This window comes from Orbicella faveolata, unplaced genomic scaffold, assembly GCF_042242905.1.
Source record: "Orbicella faveolata isolate gen_17 unplaced genomic scaffold, um_ofav_v1 contig_26, whole genome shotgun sequence".
Taxonomy (NCBI): Eukaryota; Metazoa; Cnidaria; class Anthozoa; order Scleractinia; family Merulinidae; genus Orbicella; species Orbicella faveolata.
Window position 1 is genome coordinate 9,771,719 of NW_028301554.1, and position 25,463 is coordinate 9,797,181.

At 39.2% G+C, this 25,463-nt stretch overlaps 2 protein-coding genes across 2 annotated transcripts; one reads left to right on the forward strand and one right to left on the reverse strand.

Moving 5' to 3' along the window:
• Positions 1–1,134: 1,134 nt before the first annotated feature.
• LOC110063141 (nonsense-mediated mRNA decay factor SMG5-like) lies at positions 1,135–20,718 on the reverse strand. The gene is made up of 21 exons (XM_089295448.1): positions 20,587–20,718; positions 17,336–17,434; positions 15,833–15,956; positions 13,995–14,151; positions 13,066–13,143; positions 12,879–12,968; positions 11,976–12,054; positions 11,450–11,572; positions 11,069–11,128; positions 9,600–9,853; positions 8,062–8,745; positions 7,657–7,808; positions 7,143–7,218; positions 6,168–6,349; positions 5,529–5,585; positions 5,153–5,266; positions 4,908–4,964; positions 4,596–4,749; positions 3,796–3,886; positions 3,433–3,510; positions 1,135–2,916 (listed from the first exon to the last, which is right to left on the reverse strand). Exons 1-21 carry the CDS (start codon positions 20,655–20,657, stop codon positions 2,670–2,672), a joined length of 3,027 nt encoding a protein of 1,008 aa, XP_089151574.1. The 5' UTR covers positions 20,658–20,718; the 3' UTR covers positions 1,135–2,669.
• Positions 20,704–24,418, forward strand: LOC110063131 (peptidyl-prolyl cis-trans isomerase E-like). Its single transcript, XM_020770079.2, has one exon. The coding sequence runs from the start codon at positions 20,704–20,706 to the stop codon at positions 21,733–21,735; it is 1,032 nt and encodes a 343-aa protein (XP_020625738.2). The 3' UTR covers positions 21,736–24,418.
• The last annotated feature ends 1,045 nt before the right edge of the window (positions 24,419–25,463 follow it).

Consider the following 25,463-nt stretch of genomic DNA (forward strand, 5'->3'; position numbering starts at 1 on the left):
GGGTGGTTGCTAGTTTTAGAAAATGTTCTGGTATCTCGGTGTGACTTTGTTTGCTTAACAGATTACTAAATAAATGTTTTCATCGGTAAACTCGAAAACGGGCATTATTTTCCGCGCGCGCAAATGATATATTGAAAAGTTCATTCTGCGAGCAAACACGCGGCCTGCTACTATTGCGCGTGGTGTGTGTGCGTAAAGCGTGAGCATGCGGTAAAATGAGGGATTTTAGACCCAAAAGCATGCCAACTGAAACGCGTGCTCTTGCACTTCGTGTCACGTGGTATGGTCCTGGCTTGAGCGTAGGGCTTGGTTCAAATTACGATTAAATTAACGTAGGATTACGGTTGACTTTAACCTTGGTTTTTTTAACCTTAGTTTTCAAAAATCCTTTCCATTATTTTTTTGTCATTAAAATTGGCATTCAATCTCGACTATAACTAGTCTGGTCGCTAAGAAACAGCTCTTTTGTCGGATACTTTTCGAAATCGCCAGCTTATTGTCTGATACTGAGCCGAACGAGCCCGTAAACCGAGCTGACTAAAATCTAGGCACCAACCTGCCGAGTACGCGCTCCGCCCGTCCAGGAAGAACGGAGACTGGACTCGACAGGGCTGCTAAAATGAAGTATAACTAAAATCAGGCGATGTTCCCTAAGATTGAGCAGCATTATTCGACAAATTATGACATAATCGTATCTTATACTGAGCTTGGATAAACTGTTCGCTCGGGGCACCCTAGGACTGGTGCCCGCTGCTGAATGAGTCTTCTTGTGTGCACCTCTAAGTAGAGAGCGCGTTGGATGTGAGATGAAAAACAGCCAGTTGGCTATAATCATCTCAGATCCAACGAGTGCGAGTGGGGTAATTGTTTCATAAAAAACGCCCCCAAAAATACGCGTTAACTTACCACATTTGTATAATTGCTCATTTACCATGATGGCTAAGCCAATGAAACCTCTCGAATTGCATTATCCAATGATCCAGTGTTTAATAATTGTTTTTATCGAAAACTGGACGAGGACAGCTCTGAAGAATTATCATTGAGGTAACGATAATATGAGATTACCCTTTGGAATCAGAGTTTCGAAGCTACCATCCACCCTGCCAATTGAATTCAATGAAGACATAACAGAAGTCAGGCTACACGTAGGCACTTTAATGGATTTGACGCCATTCTTACACTAGTATGGCTTCTGACAACATGTTCCAGTGCAACATGTCGACTACAACACCACTCAAGAGACAAAATTGACTTTCACAATATGCAGTGTTGGAACAGTTCGTTTTATACTGCGCACAATGAAGACAGCTTACAAGCCCTTTTATTGTTATAGCGAGTTTATAATAGTTATTTAGTGTGGCGTGGGAGGGGCATGGAACGAGCGAGACTCCCTTCACTTACCGAAAACCAAGTGTCCTAGGTATTCCATGACACACAAATCAGTTCTTTGGCAAATACACCAATGGTTTTCTAATATCAGTATTGCAATATTATCACGTCACTATGTATCTTGCTACTTCATCTCAATCTCAGCGGAAAAGTGTGAACAAAATCAGTGAATCCTTTGCTACATAAAGTCGTTAACATCACGGATTAAAACTTTGTAAGAATGTCGTCTTACAGGTGCAAAATTTTGCTTTTCACTACCTCGACAAAACACAAAGTCCTGCAACTAATGGAAAGCTGCCCATGAAGGCATCACACGGGAACTTAAAACATTTTCTTGACAATGAGAACGTTATAGGACCTTAATCAATTGAGGCATCGAGGCATGGAAAGGACAGACGAAGTAGCAACGTCAAATTAAGTTGAGACTATCTTCTACCGATCCTAAATTTTGTTATGTTTCAGTAAGAGCTAACAGTCCTGTAAACTTCTAATAATAGTCAACAAATCTAATCATCTTTGGACCTCTACACAAGAGCTAGACCCTTGCTACTGGCCTACAACGAAATGAAAAAGGGAACTTATCCTTCTCTTACGTCCTTGAAATACAACCTTTTGAGGTAAATCTAGAAAGGCCGAGTTTGGTAAACATGTAGCTTCTTAATGAAGACTTTGAAGAGCACAAAATAATTATCGACTCTTTAACTACCTTTGATCTGGTTACTGTCAATTTCCAGGGAGACCCAAGCAGAGGGCGGAGATTAAACAGACTTGTACTGATATGCAACATTGAAGACTAGAGTTAGACGAATTGTTCACGACCCCATCCCCCCACAACCCAAAAGCTATGCCTGAGGGGGAGGGCATGAAATATGGTTTACAATACAGGGGTCTGGCTTGCTCGACTTCATTATTTCATTGGGCGCCAAGCAATCGAAAAATAGTTCGAAATAAAAACAGATCGACGTACAACGACCACTAGAGGTCTGGGTTGCTTTCAATAAAGCATGAAAGGCAGCGCGCGAAAAAAAATCGTTAGGCACTTTAACAAAGTTGACTCTCGCGTGAGTGCCATTTTTAAAGGTTACTCTCTAACACCTTTTAAACAGAAGTGGAAACCAACAGGTAACCTGTGGTAGTTGCTCTATCTAGACTGCTTCCAGCTTGGTTGGTTGTGCTGGGTCACACGTCGTTTATCAGCCCTAGAGTATAGGTTGGTATGGTTAGGTACACAACCCACTATATCTTTAGCACGTCCAGAACATCTGGATCTCCACGTCGCCTCACGTAACTGGTTTGGACTGGTTGGAGAATCGGGCGCAGAAGACGCGAAGTGATTCCACATTAACCCCACAGCTCCGCGCAAGTTCCAGCCCCTCTGGAGTGGCCTGGGTACCACTGGAAGTCACGCCCTTTCTCTGGCCTCGTTTTGGACTCTCGCACGAAGCACTTCCAGTTAGCAAAGTGACCAGGCCTTTGCCAGTTTGACTCACGAAATACCGACAGCAGTTGACAATCTGATTAAATCGCCTGCACAAAATTAAAATTTCAAAGTCAGGGTCTGCTAATGTTGTAGTCACGTTGAACGTGCATGTAATTATTCTAAGGAGTGCTGATTGTATATAGTTTTGTCTGATTGAAAGATAAACTCCAAACTTCGTAAACATTTCTTGGATGCTTATTATTTAGCTAAAAAAAACGAAATTTCGGTTGAAAGTCAAATGGTTAGGAAAATTGAGTTAAACGGTTAGGGAAATTGTTGACTGCATCAAGAGGTCTTCCTCTTTGTCTATTCGGAATGAACGCCGAAATTTTCCTTACTATTTACTCGTTTCTCCAGTATTTTAAAAAATCTCTCATCAAGAATAAACAGTAGGTGGAAACTGAATTAAAAATAACAAGCGCCTTCTCTTTCGGTTGCTTTGCTGTTTTCAGAGAAACCCGTTCCCACCGGGAAATAGCAAACAGCCCTTTTGTCTTTCCCACGTTGCGTTTTTAACAGTTGCCTTTATGGTCTTGTAAAAGCAAAAGATTTATTCTGCTTACCATACAGCTACGTCCTCATATCGTCCGTGCCGCCTCCCTCCATCGAGCGTCTCGTGGTCTTTTTGAGCTCTGATCCATCTTGAAAACAAGGGAAGACCACATGAGATTGTCAAAAACTAAACACCGAACCCTACCGACCCCCCGATTACCCCCCCCCCCCGCCCCCACCCTAAAATGTACGTTAAACTTTATCTTCTGATTGGCTTAGCTTACTGAAACTGTTCGCTGATTGGTTTAATTACACACCAATTATGCAGACTAAAGTGTATTGAGGGAGGATGTAGCCTTGGAAAAAGAGTCTGGAAAAGAATTAAGTATAAACCAGTTTGACATACTTATGACTGAAGAAATAACTTGCTTTACCTGTTTCCCTTCTTAAACTCTTGCTCCAAAAACTTTGTAGCCTCCCTCGCTCCACTGTCGTACTTCTTCAATTCGTCAAGCGCTGAAATCACTACAACAAAAGAAACATAGATACACCAGAATTAATTATAAACGGCGACAAGGAAGGAGCAACCGAGGAACCAAGAATGCATGAGAGCAGTTTTAGAATAACTCTCCTGAACACCTAATCCAAAGTAATTTCCACGCACGGCAATACCATTTTCAACTAAGCCAAACGCGGGAAACATTTAACTGGCGCCGAGCGCGGGAAAATATGTAAACGGTGACAAACGCGGGGAAAACTGTAACCTGTGTCTAGAGCGAGAAACTAATAACTGGGGCAGAGCGCGGGAAAACCTGTAAGCTGGGCGAAACGCGGGAAACATTTTTCTAGCGCAGAGCGCGTGAAAACATGTAACCGAGGGAAAATTGAAATCTGTACCAAGCGCGGGAAATATGTAAATGGCGCAACCGCAGAAAAACGTGCCAAGTACAGGAAAAAAGTTACTTAGTCAAAAGAACACTACTGGTCTTGGTTTGAAAATTAATAGCTGAGGATGACACATTCTATTCCTGAACACGTTCGTGAACATTAAACTACTTCAATGAAAAAGATCAATCAATCAATCAATCAATCAATCAATCAATCAATCAATCAATCAATCAATCAATCAATCAATCAATCAATCAATCAATCAATCAATCAACGAAAACAGGTTGTAATATGATAGGAGTGACCGAAAGGTGAACTAAGCTACAATAATCACTTCTAATTGTACCTTGGATAGGGATTATGATCACAAACTTCTCTGAGGCCATCAGTCGTCGTACAAGATGTAGCTGCGTACACAGTGCCACAGCATCAGGGACCAGGTAAACCGTGCCACCACCAGGAGCTGTCTTAAGGCTGCTCTCCAGTTCTGCCACTTCAGACTGTAACAAAGTTCAGACGTTTATGTTTTTCATTCCAAACGTTCCACTGGATAACTAATAGTTTAGCCAACAATCAACATAGAGAGGACAAGTGCCTAGTTTTGCTAAGGTCTTGTCAGTAACTGGTTACGATTGTACTGTACAATTACCCAAATTACCTGCAGTAGTTGCTGGGCCATGACCTTCATTACTCTTGATCGACGATCTTGATTTCCCTGATAAACAAAACATGTTAATACATAAGTGACTGACGGAGACTGACTGACTGATTTAATAACGGAGTTATAGACTAATTAACTGATAACTAACTGATTGACTCAGTTACTGACTGACCGACCAACCAATCGACTGACCCACTAAAATAAATTACAATAAATCCTACAACTATTCAACCATGTCTTACCACAGGCGAAGGAGTGTGTCGTTTGTCGACGGTCATCTTCTTTTCTCGTTCCGCCTTCTGTTGGGGTCCCAGAAACTGCTTAGTGTTCTGATCCCACTCAAACGAACTCAGCTCCTATCGATAATAAAAGGCATATCAGCGGAGTTGGTGAAGAAACTGCCGCTTTCTTGAAAACATTATGGTAAAGAATGAAAGACGAGGAGAGAAGGGACAAAACACGAAAAAGTGATAACAAAAGAAAATAGGATAAGATGCGGGAGCTTCTTTTAGTTCTCTCTACGCCATCTTGGGAGGGGATCTTTTAGTAAAGATGTTTAAAGCAACAAATGAAAGGGCGCAAAGTGAGAGTGAATGTAAATCGATGTTTGCAGCCTACCTGAGTAGAAGCAAGCTTCATTCCAAAGCTTCGCAAACATTGAACTCGAACTGCGGCCTGACGGAGCAAAACAATGAGCTATGAAATTCTAAAATCTGATAAAATCACCTTTGAACGGTGGTAAATTTTAGCACCGGGGCAACAGATTTAAGAAGATAAGTTACACAGTAAGGGAGCTACTTTACCGGGTATAGATAGCAGTAAGCCCTGTTTCCCTTGTAGGGAAAAGATCATGATGATGACAATAAATAGCACTGGAAGAAAGTCAGTGATAAACACGAAACAAGTCGTTGAATCTAATAACTTCCTAATGAATAAAATTTCCAAACAATGGAAGCTCTGGTTTGTATCGCTTTGTTCACTGTGTGAATAACCACACCCATTTAAAAAAATATTAACGGATAACATTTCTCTGTAAAAGTTCCCTTGTCTGGCCGAATCCCCCACCAGGGTGCAATGAATTGAAGAATAAAAGATCCCTAGTACAATGCATAAGTTTTAACAGCTGGTGCACCCCACCCCTGGTGTATAGACTTGAACAACAGGGGGATTAAAACCCGTTTTCTTATAATTTACAACTTGTTTTACATCATGTTTTGCAGCCTGAGTAATCGTGGTTTACAACAGCGATGTAACTACCTCAAGGTATTGGCAGTCCCTTGTAAGCCTGCTCCAATTCCTGTCGAGCCTGCTGTGTATCACAGTCAGTGGTTTAAATCCTAACAGAGAAACGTCTTCCGGTAGAGCACGTGTTTGAACCCAGTTTTCGTCGAGCGTTTCACCCAGAATGCTCCGCCATGTTGGCAACCTTGGCAACGGAACTAAGACAAAAACAGAAACGATTATTAAAAAACAGAATGACATTCGCACGAGGTATTTTGTGTGCAGAGTTCTCCAATGTAAAGAATGTTCTAAGTGCTCACTCGTAAGCATATCGACCACATTTTTCGTGTTCTTACTTCTTACACTATTCTAGACCAACGAAATGGCGTAGTAAAATGTTGGACCTTCAAGTGGAACCATGAGCGCGCTAACCTAGCGCCTTCACTACAAAGTTTTCGACATTTTGTGGCATCATCTCTATGGTCTATAAGAGCAAGGACCTTGGAAAAATGAGTTCCATTTGATTTTTACAATAACATCGACGCCTTACTGACGAATTAAGGAAAATCAGTACGAAATTGTGTGCGAATATCAAAGTGCGAAGAATCACTTTTGTTGCTTGGAAACAACGGCTTTGTCGGACTTGTCGGAAATTTCGCCCAAATGCACCAGTCCGCATTTCACAACTGTTTATTGGAAAGGTCATGAAAGTTTTCAGTTTTCTGAAAGTGTTCTTGGGCTACAAATTACGTCATTTTCATTTTCATTATCATTTTTCATTATCCAAATTCTCATAGACCATAGCTCCAGACCACTAAGGGCGCGATAATTCTTCAGAGTTACTGACAGATGCGAAACTTCAAGGTTCTGCCTGAAGATGCTTTTTAGCGAAGTAGGTGGACCACTCCAGTTGACTTGGAACTCCGTTTCCCCAGAAACAGTGGCGATTAAATGGACTGCTCAACTTAACTGATGCTAATCAAGCAGTCTATACTTTGATTCACTTTCTACCTGCAGCCATGATCTGCTCCGAGGAAGGAAACTTGTTCAGCAGAGTAGCCATTCTGGACCACAGCGCACCCAAGCTCTAAAAGGAAAATACAAACAAAGCGCTTGGACATTCAATGTGGCCAGAGATGCAAGTTAAGTTTATTTCCACTGTCGCGCTATTTTACGCCCTTCGACGGGCGTGAACTTTAATTGCTTTACATGCGTAAAGCAAAATAAAGCAAATGTCTGGGCGGCTGAAGTCTGCGAAAAAAGTTAAACCACATTCAACTTTTTTCGCAGACGCAAGCCGTCCAGGCACCTGATCTATAGTATATTTCATCCACTAAAAGCCTTAAAAAATTCACGCGCTCACTCCCAGTTCTCCCGTGGGTGTTTACGTACATTCTTCCCGGATCTTTTATCCCAGTGGCGGGTGAGTAATTCCCCGCCCCCGCCCCCGCAAAAAATAAGAACTGTTTCGATCTAAGATTGTATTGGCATGGGCTTAAAATGTTTTGTCTTCATTGATACATACCTCAACACAAGTCATCACCAGTTCTCCATTCAGTCGTAGCCAGTCGGTTAACACTTTGATGGCTGGCAGCAGTTTCTGACCTGCTATGGCCTTCAGTAAGTTGGACTCCACACAGTCTCGAAGAATCTCAGTTCTGGAGGCGATGGACGACTCTACAAGGCAATGTTGAGAGCAATGCACATCAAATTAAGCAATATACAAAACTAGCTAAGAGGGAAAATCAGAACTTATGTGAGCTCGGGAGGCGGCTAAAATCAAACCTAATACTAAAGAATGCACTATACTTTCTAAAAATGCGAGGTTTTGGTTCAAGTATTCTAGCGATACGATTTCGAACTTGTCATAGTGATCAACTTCAACTTGTATTGGAATTTTTCAATTGTAAATTAGACAAGACTCGCTTACCCGTTTCCGCGTCGCTCACATCACTAATCAGGTCTGGTCTGAACATTTTTCCAACTGACACTCCATTGTGTCCCAAGAAACCAGCCTTGAATGCCAACTTGTCCTGTACAGTTTGATGACTGGGCAACTTCTCCATTGACCTTGGCAACGTTTCGTTCTCATGTCGCTTCCCGTTCGCAGCAGAGAATACACTGCTGGGCAGTGATCCGTTGTTTCCGCTTTCATTGTCCGACTCACTCTCTATGTAAACATCTTCACTATCGTCCTCATCGCTTATCGAGTCACCCAACACTTCATCCATCTCTCCCCCGCCTTCGCTCAAATCACTGTCTTCATCTTCCTCCTCGTCTCCCGATTCCTCCAAGTCGCTTCCACTGCCACTATAGCTCTCAAAGCTGTAATCGATTTTCCTTCGTCTTCGCCTTCTCCGCCGATGCTTCATGACCTTCTTGAGTTGTTTTGCTTGGTTTAAATTGCTTTCCACTTTCCTCCCTTGAAATGAGTTTTCATGTTTTGAAAAACCGTTATGCGAGAGCGCAGCATTCGTTGGACCATTTACCACAGGGTGTTCCGTGTTGGAGTGTTCTTTTGCTAAGAAGTTTTCAAACGATGAAATACAGTTTTGCAGAAGAAGAGAGAGAAACGCTAGGGTGAAGGCTGTTGCTACCGACGAATCCTGAGAACCTAGGAAAAATTGAAGGGGACATTTGTTCACTACTCATTCAACATCTTACAACACAGACTGACCGAAAGTATAAAACGTTTTCAACGTTGTTACAATAATATGTTGCATTGAAATGCGTGTGTTTTGCCGCGGTTTTACAGTACATCTGGAGAACTCAAAATACATACAAGACAGGTCGCCACTACCAACTCATTTCGCAAACAACTGCCACATAAACTAAAACAAAAACATGTTTTACAGATCTTATCACTTTAATTTCGGAGAAAGCATAACATTTGTGACCATTGAATTAAATCGGATTTACCAAACAGCCGATCCGGTTTTTTGCGGTTGGACGTTCACCACATTTACAGTTATACGAAACCTTAGGCACGATTTTAACTGTAAATAAAAAAAAAAATTGGAACTAGGATTTCAAATTTGAAAATGCGAAGCTTGTGGCTTTAAATTTATTTTTCTAACTCTCTGGTCTTGAACCGTTATACGCTCTTGTTGAAGAGTCAAAAAGGTGAAATAAAGAGTGTTGCAGTTTCATTTCCAAACACCATTCCACATTCCCAAACAGCATGAAGAAAGTTCAAAAAGCGACTCGCATCGGAGTATTCTAGAAGAATTTCGAGGTGTTTGAAAATGTGGTAAAGCACGGTCTTGCGTGTTTGATATAACTAAAAACCAACGGGAGAAAACGGAGGTAAAATTATAAAGAAATATATAATGCTGATTAAAGTCAGATATTCCAACACCGTCACATTCATGATTTCCTAAGTTTAGATTTGATTAATTATTACCGAGTTGGAGATAAACACTTCACACGACATACTTCTAACAAAACACAGACAAACTACTACCCTACCCTTTGACTGCAATCTGGTCACAGTGGCAATTGCCATGACAACAAGTTTCACCATAAGCGAGCTGCTAATGACGGCATCCTCGTCATCTGTGACGTCATGCTCCAGGCCGCCATTTTCCTGAGAGGCGACGCCATTTTCAAGTGATGGCTTGCTTGTGTTGGAGGAGGCTGGGTCTACAGACAAAACACTGCTGAAGTCCTGTAACACAGACTGACACAGATGCCCCGTGTCTTCACTGCTTATTTCAGGTGAGCTAAGGAATAAATTCACACAAAAATCTTCAGTTGGAAACAAAGACAGTATGCTCAATGTTAGCGACCCTTTCAGTCCCTTGATCAAAATCTAACTCTAAACCTCTTTACTAATTGCTAAAGGTTTCTTAAAAAGTTAGTTTTGAAAATTTGTAGCTGTAACTGAAGTCGCATCTCTTCACCAGAAACGTCACTAGAGAATCTGGCAGTATATGTACAACAGAGTAATAACCTCCTCTTGAAAATTAATACTTCTCTATTTTGCTAATACGTACTTCACCAAGAACACGCAATTAAGAGAAAATCTCTGGAAACATTTGAATATCATACCCAATTAAACTAATTTGACAACCATGCACCTAAAGAAAACAAGTATGGTATCTATGTAGTCTATGCATTTAATCTACAAATAGACTAGGAGTGAAAGCTCCATTAACACACAGCCCCTGTAAGCAGGATGAACCGGGCACTTAGTCACAGTTTGTAGCCAGATAAAAACGCTACATTTTTCAGCTTTCCACAAGCAGACACCCTCTTCAACAGAGAGAGTGCACTTTTTCATGGGAGATTAGGGTTTGCTATTCCCTGAGAGAAAGACACCTGAGAATGCTATCAATAACGCAGCAATGAAGAGGTTTGTGTAGGATTACTCTCTGTTAGGGTGTGTTCATTTAACCTTTTTCTGGAATATGAATAAACAGTCAGGTATCCGTTCATTCTGGAATACACTAAGTGTATTTCAAGCATTCTTCTCCAAGGAACAGAATACTTGGAATAATTCATCACTTCACTTTGTATCATGAACAAAACAGACTGTTACATAAATGACTCTACTTCCAGATTTGGAAAGAGTACGAACAAGGTATTCGTTCTCCCTTGTTTCAACCAATCGTAAAAACAAGCAAGAATCAACAAGTTAGATTACTCCACAAGCGAAGTAATTGTTTTAATGAAGTAGGTAACGATTAGCTATTCTGGAATATTCTGGAACATAACTTTCATTTCCGGAATAAGGTCAATCAAACACATCCTTAAATCAAACCATACAAAGTTTTATTCAGCTTAATTTTGCCTATCATGGGATGGAACAAGCCTGCCATGGTGACACAAGCTGTCTGTTTTCCTTGGCTGGCCAGCATTCAGATCATCACAAAGATAGTACTTTAAAACACAGGAGAAAAAGAAAACAACAACCAAGGAATCTAATTATCACTCACTTCTCATGTTGATACAGAACATCTTGGAGGTACAGGAAATAAACAAGAAATCTCTTCAATCTGGTTAGAATGACAAGAAAGAGACCTTGTTAAACCACATAACAAACAAGTTACTGATAGAGCTTAACGTTGCAACTGCTTGGGTCGCCAGTGGGACCAAAATTTTTTACTGGCAATTAACTTTCCATGCTTTTCACCGATTGAAATATGTTTGCTAGCCACTAAATCTGAAAACTTAGAGGTCGGCTGGCCCCAAGGTTTTTTCCTGAAAGTTGAGCCCTGACTGAGTTAATTGATTTAACAACAATCGAGACTTGTCTTGTTCAAATAAAAGGTGCAACATCCAGCAGGAACATAAACAGTCTTCACTTCTCAACACACCTTTCTTTTGGTCTAGGCTCATCCAGAGGTAACTCCTTAATCCTGTGTAGAATAGACCTGTTCTTTTCAAAAATTCTCAACAAGTTTCCTTCGGCTCCTTCAAACACCTCCTTTGACAATAAACTGCAGAGTTCAAACAACAGTGCACCATTGTTGGATACAAAATGCCATAGAGAAACTATACAATACAACAATACCATACATCAGACAATACTTAAAACAAAATACAAGATTGATCAGACCTCGTACTTTCACATTTCACTTTCACATTTCACATTATTACATGATTTTACCCGCAGCCCACCCCTGACCACATACATGTACCCATCTCAACTTTTTAATGTTGTCCCTTTTATATGCAAAGTCACTAGAAAGCCAACTGAACATTGAAATGTGGAGAGGGGAGGAAAGGCCAAATTCTGATTTTTAAATTACACCTTTGCAAATACATCAAGTTCAATTTGCATGATTTTGTTTTGCATGGTACTATCGTTGAAACACTTATCATCATCACTAAAAGTCTTACCATCTCAAATAAAAATATGCTCCCTCACAACCATAAGCCTTTGTACCGGCAAGTGTTCCAAGTTGGTTTTGAGGCATACCTGTTAAAACCCAAAGGATACCAAGAGTTTGAGTGCACCATGCATGTAATGTAATTGAAATGAAGGTGGAGAGCACAACACATCATAATTTTCCACTGGAGAGTACTGTCAAAACAGTGTGTCCCATTTACAGTATGTATGTTGTAACTGAAATTTCCTGTTATTATTTAAGAACATGAAAACATTTTCTGTGTGAACATGGAAGTTTGGGAGGATAAGAAGCACAAACTCAACTGGCAAGTAATTATTTCCATGGTGTTAACTTGAGTTCTAAAATATTTTCACAAGAGTTTCAATCTATTTCACAAGAGTTCAAGATTTCTATGGCATGATAGTTGATGAGGGTGCAGCCACCAGAGTTGACTATCTCGCATAGAAACTGAGAGGGAATAATCTAATAGTTTTAGTATAAATCTACTAGTCGTTCAAAACCTTATCTAAATCTTCTTCACAGACACTTCAAAAACACAAGGAGCGGCCGCCAGTTTGTTAACAACACTACACTGCTAAGTTACTCCACTACCTACAACAGGATAGTTAGTAGCGCAGCCAATCAGAGAACAGCATTTGTGATAGAACGCTAGTAGTTTTATACTAAAGCTTGATACAAACATGGAAAATGTTTTCTATTTCTTTTAGAAATCATTGCAGGAAAGAGTAAAGGAAGTTAAAGTTTCTTTTGATTGTCAAAATATCAATTTTCTATGTTTGCCCCATCATTACGTTAACAGCTTTTGTGTGCTTAGTGTATGCTTCCATATTGGGTGCATCCTAATGGCAAACAAACAAAAGTCCCCCTGCTAAGTATAGAGAATAACATTTACCTATGTCAGGGTTGATAAGAGCGGCTTCAAAGTAAAACCTTTCGGCCAATTTAATGGCTTCTTTCCCTTCAAGGTCAGATTGATATCGAGCTGTTACAAAACACAAATAGACACGATCAGATTAAAGAGAAATCAGCACATAACATTTAAAACAAATTATGAGGAAATTTTTAAAGCAATCTCTTACCAATGTCTCCTAAAAATATAAGACACCGCTGACATGCTTTTATTGCCCAAGATCTAATTTCATCATCATCATCTTCCCCTGTAAGACAACACACCCACAAAAAAGTGATTAGATTTTAATGGTATTTTTAATATTGCTTTATGCAGACATGCAGTTTTGAGTCCTGGAATCCTATAAGAAAGTAAGAAGGTCAAGAGCAAAATAGTTTTTGTTTCTTTTACTTCCATGTAAAAATGATGCACATGGTACAAAACCTGTCATTAGAAAACTTGATCATTTTCTTGTAAATTCAACTTGATCTCATTTGAAATGTATATAAATTATACAAATTTCATATACAGTATAAATTATACATGTATGTATATTTTATATCAAGCCTAAAAGGTATGTAAAGGCAATGCAGAAATGGCTCACTCACTCGATGAAATTGTAATATTTAAAGAAAGAAACAATTTAAAGTCAAGGAGAAAACTTGCACAGCTGAGGGAATTTTTGGCATATACTCTAGCTACATGTAGCCTGTTTGCCCTTTGGGCATGCAACCATGATGTTAACTAGCACCAAATTTCAAAATTTCATCTCTTGCAGTACTTCTGTAGCTTGAATTTCCTCAAAACATTGCCAAGGAATGGGAGCATTGGGAGAGTGAAGGACAGAATCCACAAGCCCAGCTGCAAACACCACTACCCCTGGGCTATCAGATACAACCTTCTAAGTTGCGTGTTGAACATGTAGACAACATTGTATCCAAATTCTTCTGAATGCAATATACAAAATTAATGTAGAAATTGTTAATGAGAGAGTTTATTATTCTTTCACACTTTCACAATGTTTCTATAACTCTTATGAGCACAGTAATTCAATTAACCAAGGGTAAAATTTTAAAAAATTCTACACATTGCTGACAACAACAGTTTGTTACTCGTTACCTGGTTGAGTGGAAGGAAATCCCCAGGACAACACACCATCCACAGTGAGCTTATAAGAGAGCTGAAGGTGTGTTAAGAGATGGTAATAATATCCAGCTGCAGAGGACAGATGGGTACGAAGAACTCCATCCAGAGATTGAGTATCAGCCTCCATGATCTAGGGACAACAAAAGAAAAACATGAAAACCTACAAGCTGTACTGCCTTAAGGTGGCTGAACACAGTTTTCGTGCACGCTTTTGCTGATGCAATTCAGCGCACACACAAGGATTGCAAAAAACAAATATGCCATCAATAGAGCGATCATTTTATTTACCAAATGCCCGTGCCATCTGTACTATTTTTCTCTATAATTGAACGCAGTGTATTGATGGCTTTAGTCTTTTATCACAAAGATATGTTAGAAAAGGTAACGACGCAAAGAACCCAGCAATTCTCAGCTTTTACTTTGTTACCGAAAGAACCCAGTTAAATGCAGCGCATGCGTAGTAAGTCAAGAAATTGTGATTGAATGAAAATTGCACTCTCAGAAATACACCTATTTCTTGAGAACCACGCATCAGAATTTCACGAAATTTGGCACGAAAATACTTTAGGAGTATTGAAAATAACTGAACTTTAACAAAGGAAATTCTAGATATTCCAGGGAACCTTCAACAAGGGATAATTAAACATCTCTCTGTTAAATTATTAGCAAAATGGTGTTAACTTGTGAGAATCGTTACAAGCTTGTTGCATGCAAATCATAAATAAAATCTAATGACTAGATTTTCTACAAATAAACAAAACTGATTTTAAAGGCCTGTTTATATTCATTCATGTTGCCATGGCAACGGTACATACGTTAGCTTAACCATCAAAAAACCAAAGTTTGTGTTGTTAACTTGCTTGCTGCCATTTTTGGCGACCAAGGAATCAAGGGTTTTAGAGAAAAAGGTGAATGAAACACAGGTATCAAAAACTGTGTTCAGCCACCTGAAGTCCCAGGATTAAACCGTAAACTCTTATTACATACTGTCACAAGTCTCTTCTAAAGTCCTTGTAGCAGCGAGAATTTGAAGGGCGCAGTGGTCTAAGACTTAAAAATTAAGACTTTCATTGCCGGAGCCCAGATATTACCCTTATTTATTACCGTACTCTCACCCATGGTATAGTGATCAACCCCACATGTTCTGCAACCTGTTAACATGACCACCTCTCTACTAAAGTTGTGTTCAGTAGCCATACGTATGTACAATCTAGATCCACATGTACATTACGTATGTTTATGTCTGAAAACAAACTTTTACATTTATTAAGGCCTTTTGTCCATATAAACAATCACAGTGACTGTAAATTAAGTATACTTTGTATATGCCCACCAGAGTAGATGACAAAGTAATCAGACTTAACTCCCTCTTTTTATGTATTCCCATGTGGACAGCATGTAAACTTGGGACCACTGATGTCATACATGTGTTCAATGCAGTTGTTTTTTTAGAGTTAGTCTCATTCCCAGGCATCTTTCTTTTATTCTGGACAATCTGTCAAAGATCTCTGGTCTCACAGTCATGTGCAAGCTGGTGCATATATTGTGCACCAAGGTAGTACTGACAACTACCACAATATGACTACGTTGTTATGGCTAATTTGTAGTAACATGGTTCCACCACACTTTCCTCTTATGGTGCCTTCTTAATCCAAAGAGTGGATAATGCTATCCACTGGATAAATTACTTGAACAGTAGATGGTATAGTTTGTTTTGTCATCACTTATCACTAGTTATCATTACTGATTATCTAGTGGATAGCATTATGCAAACTTTGACACCTGAGGCCATGCACATAACTGTAAGTTACCTTTCTGTGATTCCGCAGCTTTTGAATGACATCATAAAAGACTTTTCTCCAAAGCCGCTCTTCAGCCCTACGACCATATTCCTTCGGATGGTGAAGAATTAAGTTCTCACATTGGTTTCTCAACCTGGCAATGAAGGTAAATTGACTACTGTTACTATGAACTGCTATTTTTTTTTTCTCCAGGAAAAACTACAAAAATATAGTAAGTACTGGCCAGCCAGGACGATAAGGATGAGTGAGTGAGTGAGTGAGTGAGTGAGTGAGTGAGTGAGTGAGTGAGTGAGTGAGTGAGTGAGTGAGTGAGTGAGTGAGTGAGTGAGTGAGTGAGTGAGTGAGTGAGTGAGTGAGTGAGTGAGTGAGTGAGTGAGTGAGTGAGTGAGTGAGTGAGTGAGTGAGTGAGTGAGTGAGTGAGTGAGTGAGTGAGTGAGTGAGTGAGTGAGTGAGTGAGTGAGTGAGTGAGTGAGTGAGTGAGTGAGTGAGTGAGTGAGTGAGTGAGTGAGTGAGTGAGTGAGTGAGTGAGTGAGTGAGTGAGTGAGTGAGTGAGTGAGTGAGTGAGAGTGAGTGAGTGAGTGAGTGAGTGAGTGAGTACTAATCAAAAGCATTGAAGATGATTGAGTAGCTCATTATATTGAGACTGAGGGCATGATCACTGATTTCTTTTTACTTTTATAATAACTTTTTTTTATATATATATTGGTTAATTTCATTGTTTAATTGTCAAGGGTAGAACAACTCTTGTCCATAGATGCGTGCAAATTATTGAAGATCAACAAACAATTTTACGATAAGTGTCTAATTTCTCGCACGCTGATTGGCTCACTTTTATCATCAATGAGACTTCCGACAGATAAAATTTTAATTTGTGCAAGTTTTCAAGTTCAACTTTCAGCTGTCAAACTGTCAACTTTTTAACCAATGAGATTCTATGGACTTTTTTAAGTAGCCAATCAAAAAGTGAGAAAAGCTATCGACAATGTTTGCGTCATTTGAATAAAATTCACTAATCTTTGTTTATGGCAAGTTTATGGCATCTTTTCCCCTCATTTATTCCCGGCATTTGACCATTTTGGGGTCTTATTATTGTAAAAACAAATTGACGTCAGTTTTTTATGCATCTGTCCTCTTTAAATGATAAATTTCATCATAACATTGTCAAAGTTCACTGCAGAACCATTCGCTTGAGGCTTGTGGTTCCACAGCCACTTTGACAATGTTATGGCCCAATTTATCATCAATAAGAAGACAGACGCATAAAAAAACTGACGTCAATTTGTTAATTTACATTGAACGCAAAATTTTTGAAAATCAACTACCCAGAGGCTTCAAAAGATTGCAGGATTGACCCCAAGCTAACAGAACTCAAAGCTGCAAACTATAGTGACGAAATCCAAACGTCTAAATAGTTTGGCTATTATCCAACAACAATATTTCAACAATACTTCCACCCCTGTCATCGGTACAAAAAGACATTTCACAAACAGCATAATAAGAAAATAAATGTACCTCTGTCTAAGCAGTACAGCATCTGGGTGGAAAAGTTCCTGCCACTCAACAACAGACCTCAGCTGAATGTCAAGTCTGTTGGCCAGCTGCATAGAAGACCTACAACAACAATGTTATCATAATGATAAAAAGGCTTCACGGACAAATATGCAAAAACAAGATATAAAGTCTGGTGTACTTAGACATGTGCTTAAACTACAGTGGGTGAATACATATTATTAAGGTTGATGTACACACTACAATTTGTCAACCTATTTTGTTCCAAATTTAGTTTTCCCATTGAATATGAATAGCTTCTTTTAAGATATTCATATTCAATGGGAAAAACCTACACTAAATCATCAACTTTATCATGTTAATTCAAAACTTTCTTTGTAATATTTTACATTGTCATGTTTCCTTTTGTTCTTACAGTCAATTAGCATTTTGCGTACACTATGTATTCAACTCTGTACTTTGTAATTTAAACTGAAGATGACAGAAGATTCTGTTGAAACACGATTTAAAAAATGTTGTTTTGTTTCTAGAAAATCAAAATATTATGCCATCCAAAAAATCAAGCCTAGGTGGTCGCTTACAGGAGGTGGTTGCTTACATGAGCTTAGGCCATATTGGGTCAAAATATTGCCTTATTTGCACATGATAAATGCAGAGACCTTACGCCATGCACCAATGCCCCTCTAAACTTATGTAATAGATTTTAGTAGCCACAACAATATATTTGAATTTTGAGAAAAAATCGAGTACTTCCCACTGAGAAATTTCCACTTCTTGTTGTAATACCTAGGAATGCGATAATGTTACAACACCTTATAATCCAATTTCCGCTCTATTATCTGTCAGGTGGTCACTTATGGGAGGTTAAAAACAAAAGAAAATTTCAAACTTTGAGTTCTGAAGGTGATCATGGTCACTTGTGAGAAGTTGTCGCTTACAAGAGGTTCCAAATATAGTGTTGTTGGCACAGTTTCTATGGGTCTGAATAAAGCTTTTGATGATACCACACAACCTACTCCTTGCCAAGCTGGCTGCCCACGGTGTTGCTCCAGAGAGCCTGCCTCTCCTACACAGTTACCTTAAAGACAGGTCCCAGTGTGTCAGGTTAGAAGACGTAATCTTGTTGTTTTTTCTAAGGGTGTACCTCAAGGATTGGTTTTAGGACCCCTCCTTTTTAAATATTTTTCTGAAAAATCTGTTCTATTTTACTAATTGTGCTAATTTGTCCAACTACGCAGATGATAACCAAATTTATTTCAGTGATCACGATCCTGAGGTGGTAAAGTCTGTAATCAATCATGATCTCACTGTTGCAAAATGTTGGTTTGACGATAATAAGCTAGTGCTCAATCCCGAGAAATGTAAATGTACTATTCTTCCAAAAACCTATCCTTGTGATCTTTCCTTTAGCATTAGTGATGTGCAGGTTCCTGTCGTAGACCATTTAAAACTTTTAGGCGTAACTAATGATAACTCGCTAAATTTTAGCAAACACACTGGCAAGATTATTAAGAAAGTTGGAAATCAGTTAGATGTTTTGAGCAGGCTAAAGAACATGCTATCAATCTCTTTGAAGATGTGCCTTTACAACTCATTTGTAATGTCTTATTTTACTTACTGTTCTGTGATTTGGCATAATTGTTACGAGTCTGACAAGCAGAGGCTCTAAGGTGTGTCTACAACAAATGGATGACCCCCCATGGTGATGATGACTACAGCTTAACTTTATCCAATCATCGCCTACAGGACATTGCCATATTAATTTTTAAAGCTGTAAACGGTATGTTACCGGGATATATAAGTGACTTGTTTGTCGTACGTAATAATGTGAAGTGCTTGAGAGCCACCAACAAGCTCATAGTCCCATGTAAGAAAACTGCAAACTTTGGCTTATTTTTATTGGTGCCAAAGTGTGGAATTCTTTACCGGATGAATTACGTTCAATGACAATCCTTAAGGAATTTATGAATACTGTAAGAGAGCTAAAATTGTGATGTACAGTTTTCTATGATTCACTGTAATAACTTTAAGATTTAGGACTGTTTATTGTTTATTTATTGATATAGTTAGAATGTTAGTCATTAATTGATCATGTATTATTTTTTTTTGATACTTTTTATATATTTTTCTCGTCATATTAGCATGACTGTATCGCTAGGGGCCTAATCAGCCTCATCAACGCGAGTTGAAATTAAGTTAAATACTTACTTACTTTACTTATTTGGCCTGGAAACTTTTGGTATTTTGGAAAACTGGTCGCTTAGGAGAGGTGTTCGTTTACAGGAGGTGGGTGGTCACAACCAGAGGTTGGACTGTATTATTCACTAATTTAAATGTTAGCCAAACTGAGAAAAATTTGGCATCAACCATACAATATTTCAAAGATTTTACTTTCTACTCTCCAAAGTAAACAGTTTGAATAAAAAAATCTGATGGCAGTCTAGGCTTAGCAAAATTTTTAAAACCAAAATACTAAACTACTTGCATTACCCCCTCACCCCCCCCCCCCCCCTCCAAAAAAAAAGATCCCTGAAGAATGGCAAGATTCCAAGCTTACATGTGTATGTGGCTACCTCCCCGAGAGAAAGAATTCTCTTCCTATCACACTTGGGAAAACAAAGGAGCAGTTAAAAACTATAGCATCTCTCTTGCTGGAGAAGAAAATTCTGTAATAATTTATTGGCTATGCATAATATACTTATCCCTAATCAAGTTGTAAAATATGATTTCAAGGTGAAGCTTTTTCAAAATAGCAATGCAAATATCAACTCCACGGAAATTTAACTTAGTATAAAGTAAATAACTTAACCTCAAGCTTATAATTGGTGAGCGAGTGACAGGCTGATTTTTAAGATGAAGACGTTTTTTAATAGCACGAGAAAGTAAAATATTTCGAAAAAAATAAATAAATCGTTACTCAATAAATAAACGTAATTCCCCAAAAATATCCGTTATTTTTAAACTGTCGCTAGCCCGATCACGCAAGAAGCGTGGGATAACTTCTGAGCGAGCACTAATGATGAATTTCAATATTTTTGTCAGATTTATGCAAGGCTGAATCGCGATTATTCTTGAAAAAAATACTTTTGTTTGCAAGTTGTACGTTCCTATTCAACTCGTAGTAACTTGAATAACCTTGGAAGAGTTTGATAAAGTCAAAATAAGAAACCTTGCCGTTATAAAACCGCATTTTTGTTAGCGTTTAATTAAGCAGAAGATTCGCTACAATACAAACTAAACATCGAAATCCTCACCTGTTAAGTCTGCTTCCCTCTTTTCCTTGGACATTTGCATTGTTATCCTCTGCCACCAAAGCTTTCTTCATCCTCAGTTAAGATAGGCATTGGTACTACTCCTTTGACGGAGTAATCATGGCCAAATCATTACACAATTCTTCAAGAAAATACAGAACTATCTCCTTCAGTACCGACATCTTTGCTTCCTGTCGAGTTTCGAAACCCGGGGAAACTGGACATCACCCACACTGCAATTCGAGTTACCAAAAATCCAAGATGGCGAACAAGCGCATGGTGTACGTTGGTGGATTAGCAGAAGAAGTTGACGAAAAAGTCCTTCATGCTGCATTTATTCCGTTCGGAGACATAACAGATGTTCAGATACCAATGGACTACTCAAGTCAGAAGCATAGAGGGTTTGGATTTGTGGAATTTGAGCTCGCAGAAGACGCGGCAGCCGCCATTGATAACATGAACGAGTCTGAGCTCTTTGGCCGTACAATTAGAGTAAACATAGCCAAACCAATGAAGATCAAAGAAGGCTACAGTCGTGCAGTGTGGAGCGAAGATAGCTGGCTAAGTAAACACGCAGGGCAGACTTTGGAAGACGCTGACATGAAAAATGCGGAGGAAAAAGCAAAGGAAACCAGCGAGGAAGGAATGGCAAAGAAAAAAGGAAATCCACGAGTTTTCTTTGATTTAACCATTGGGGGACACCAGGCAGGAAGAATAACTATAGAACTAAGGCACGATGTCGTTCCTATGACTGTAGAGAACTTTCGCTCTCTTTGCACCCACGAGAAAGGTTTTGGTTACCGGGGAAGTATTTTCCACCGTGTGATACCGCAATTCATGTTACAGGGAGGGGATTTTACAAAGCACGATGGCACGGGAGGAAAGTCAATATATGGTCAAAAATTTGCGGACGAAAACTTTGTGCTCAAACACACTGGAGCTGGTGTGCTATCCATGGCAAACTCCGGGCCGAACACTAATGGTTCCCAATTTTTTATCACCACTGAAAAAACTGACTGGTTGGATGGAAAGCATGTTGTGTTTGGTCACGTTATTGATGGAATGGACGTTGTGAGGAAAGTGGAAGCAACTGGCTCACAAAGTGGTAAAACAAGCAAAAAAATTGTGATTGAAGATTGCGGCGAGTTGTAACAGAATCAAGTACACTTTTAGGAAAACCTCTTTTGTTCTAATGTATACTTACATGTATTTGTGAGTACAGCCTAGTTAAAATGTGGAAGTTACTGGAAGATACAGCTAAAGGCATATCCAAACACAGACATATGGATAAACTTGTGATGTCACATATGGCATGAATTAATTTGAGGACAGGATGCCATGTTCCCTTATAGAAAGACCTCTCAGAGGTGAAAATTGAACCATCCATGTTCCTCATTAGGGAGCCTGTTGACATGCCTGATGTAGCATGTGTCACATCTGAACTGGAAGAGGTCACCTAAGCAGGGGTGGTGCAGTGATGAGGGCATGAATCTCCCACCAGTGTTGCTTGGGTTTGATTCCTGTACCTGGTGTTATAAGTGGGTTTCGTTGTTAATTCTCATCCTTGCCCTGAGGGCTCTGGTTTCTCTAGTTACCCTCCCTCCAAAAAACCAACACTTCAAATTTCAAATAAATGTAGAGTGTTTCCCCAATTAATAGTAAGTCTTGTAGGCTAGCAAGAAGCTTGACACTAATAAAGTTGTTCATTTTTTCTGTTCACTAACTGACCTAACACCGGAGTGCTTTAGTTAAGATGTGACACATGCTACAGTCTTAGTATCAAGGAATGGTTGTAATGTATCAAGAAAGTCCTGTCCAGTAGCCTGAGGCTAGTGGAAGTTTCTGTCTAGCAGGTAGATTTTAACCATCTTTTGCTCAGTTTTAAGACTCTGAATCAAAGTTCACATTTAAAGTAAGGCTAGTGAGAAAACCATTCAGGCTAGCACACATTAATTCCAACTTGTCTGAATGGCAACCTAGTTCAGTTCTGGCCCTCTCTCTGTAACATCCTATGCTCTGATCCACTCTGATTGGTTTAGCAGGAGCATACACAGACAATTGTCCCTGGATCCTCTCTCCCTAGCATTGCGTGACAGAGACAGGGCCAGAACTGGACTAAATGGCAACCTGGAACATCTATTTCTTGCACCCTAAACACACACAGTCATGGTTTTTCTAACAAAATATTGGTAATTATTTGGGACATCAGAAACTGAAGAACAAAATCATTCATAAGGAAAATAAAAACCTACCTCTGACATGTGAATCAAATACAAGTGCAAGCAATGTTCAGGTTTTGGTTGTTCAAAGAATGGACAGTGCTACTCACTGGATAAATTACAGTCCAGTGAATAATTTAATAAAACAAACTACCATATGTCATAATTTGACATTCATCCAGTGGAGAGCATAATATTGCCACCTTCTGAACAACCAGGCCTTAGTATATTTACATACATTGTAGGTGTACTTTTCCATTGTTTTTTTGCAAAGAGCAGTTTACATAGTGCACCTAAATATACCCTTGAGGCTTAAATACATGTAGCAGCTTGTTTCAAGTTGGCCAATAAGACAAAATTTGCTTGTGTTCAACTACTAGCAATAACAAACAAACATTCTGCATAATGTATAAATTCAAACCTATTGAAGACAAGCATTGTTTTAAAAAAAAATTTTTTTTAATGAGGACACATTTGGGTGCTGTTCCTAAAGAGCTTGTATACTACTAAACAATTAGATTATGAGCTCGAGATTTCTGTCGCGTGATAGTTGATGAGGGCGCAGTCCGAGTCAACTATCACACAATAGAAATCAAGCGCGAATAATCTAATTGTTTCAGTATAAATCTACTAGTTGTTCAAAACTTTACCTAAATCCTCTTCACAGACACTTCGAAAATGCCAAGAAGTGGCTGTCATTTTGTTAACAAGGGCACACTGCTATGCTACTCGCTATCTATCACAGAATAGATAGTGAGTAGCGTAGCCAATCAGAGAACAGCATTCGTGATAGAATGCTAGTAGATTTATACTAATCACATTTAGACCTGCATGGGTGCACCTCAAAAGTTGGCATTGCTGGTATCAACTGGCTACCACACAATCATTACTATGGGGTCAACTCTGTGAGCAAGCAAGATCAACCAAATCATGTATTCTCTATTTTCCAATTGCCCATAATGCACTCTGTTTGCCCCCCAAATTTTGCATAAACTATTGTTGTGAAATGTTCTTGGGAATATGCAGACCTCCCAAGAGTATTTCACAACAATAGTTTATGCAAAATTTGGGGGGCAAACAGAGTGCATTATGGGCAATTTGAAAATAGGGAATTGTGATCGGCTACCTGTGCAGGCAAGATGGGACTTTCTGGGCTTCTCAGGATTGCTCACTGTATCGCACAATAAGATGGTGTCCTGCAGGGGATGCATTAAATCCTTTATTGAGAAAGCTTGTTTGTCAAGATGGCTGTATTTTGGTCTCAGTCTTTTTTGTATGTTGATGGACCTTGACTGCTTCTCAGTCCATAAACACCTAAAAAATATCAACTATATACATTATCCAGCTATTTTGACCTCAGACTTAGTCAGTTCCCATTTCCCATATACATTTTGCAAACTCATAGAAATGCTTCTTCAGTATGGAGTGGGCCTTGAGAGCAGGCAAAAAAAAAAGCCTGCACAGGGAGCTTCGGTTTCGGGTGGGTGCAGCGAGCTAATATTAGGGAGCTTAAGCAACGACGACTGCAACACTTTCTGGGCTTCTCAGGATTGCTCACTGTATCGCACAATAAGATGGTGTCCTGCAGGGGATGCATTAAATCCTTTATTGAGAAAGCTTGTTTGTCAAGATGGCTGTATTTTGGTCTCAGTCTTTTTTGTATGTTGATGGACCTTGACTGCTTCTCAGTCCATAAACACCTAAAAAATATCAACTATATACATTATCCAGCTATTTTGACCTCAGACTTAGTCAGTTCCCATTTCCCATATACATTTTGCAAACTCATAGAAATGCTTCTTCAGTATGGAGTGGGCCTTGAGAGCAGGCAAAAAAAAAAGCCTGCACAGGGAGCTTCGGTTTCGGGTGGGTGCAGCGAGCTAATATTAGGGAGCTTAAGCAACGACGACTGCAACACTTAGGACAACGTCTAGTTAAAAAGAAATATAGATTTTACCAGCGAAATTCCCAATTATCTAGATCTCTTGAGAACGCCAATTGCTCTAAAAACGTGCTTAGGCTAAACATGCAATGAAAGCGTTCAATAGAATCCTAAAGTGATGACGTCACAAAAATAAAAGTTTTGAAATTATGGGATATGATGTCATATTCTTATAGAGGATCCTAAAAGATGCCCTCATCCCAAAAATTAGCTCTGAATTGCAATTCCCGATAGAGATATAAGGGATCAAAGTTTGATAGCATCCCATACAAACCCTTCAAAACTTGTTTCAGTTCCTTCAGTTTAGAACTGACTCAAAATTAGAGAGATTTATATGGGGCAGTACCAAATTTTTATCCTTTATATTTCGGCTGGGAATTACAATTAAGAGGTAATTTTTGGCAAAGACCCTTTTTTAAGGACGCTCTATTCGAAAATGGCGCCAAATCCCATAATTTCTCAAATTTATTTTTTGTGACGTCACACTTTAGGACTCTGTAGGCCATTTTACAGTTGTGTGCTTAGTTACCTGGCCTATGACTGCAAGCGAGGCTGGAGGTGACCTTGATTTGATACAGACCTCTCTGCTTTTCTCATGTAAATGCCAACTAGTTAACAAGAACAACTTGATTTATACAACAAAAACAGTGAGGTCTTTATCAAAACAAGGTCACTTCCAGCGAAGAAAATGTACAAAGATTTATAACGCACGTGCACAG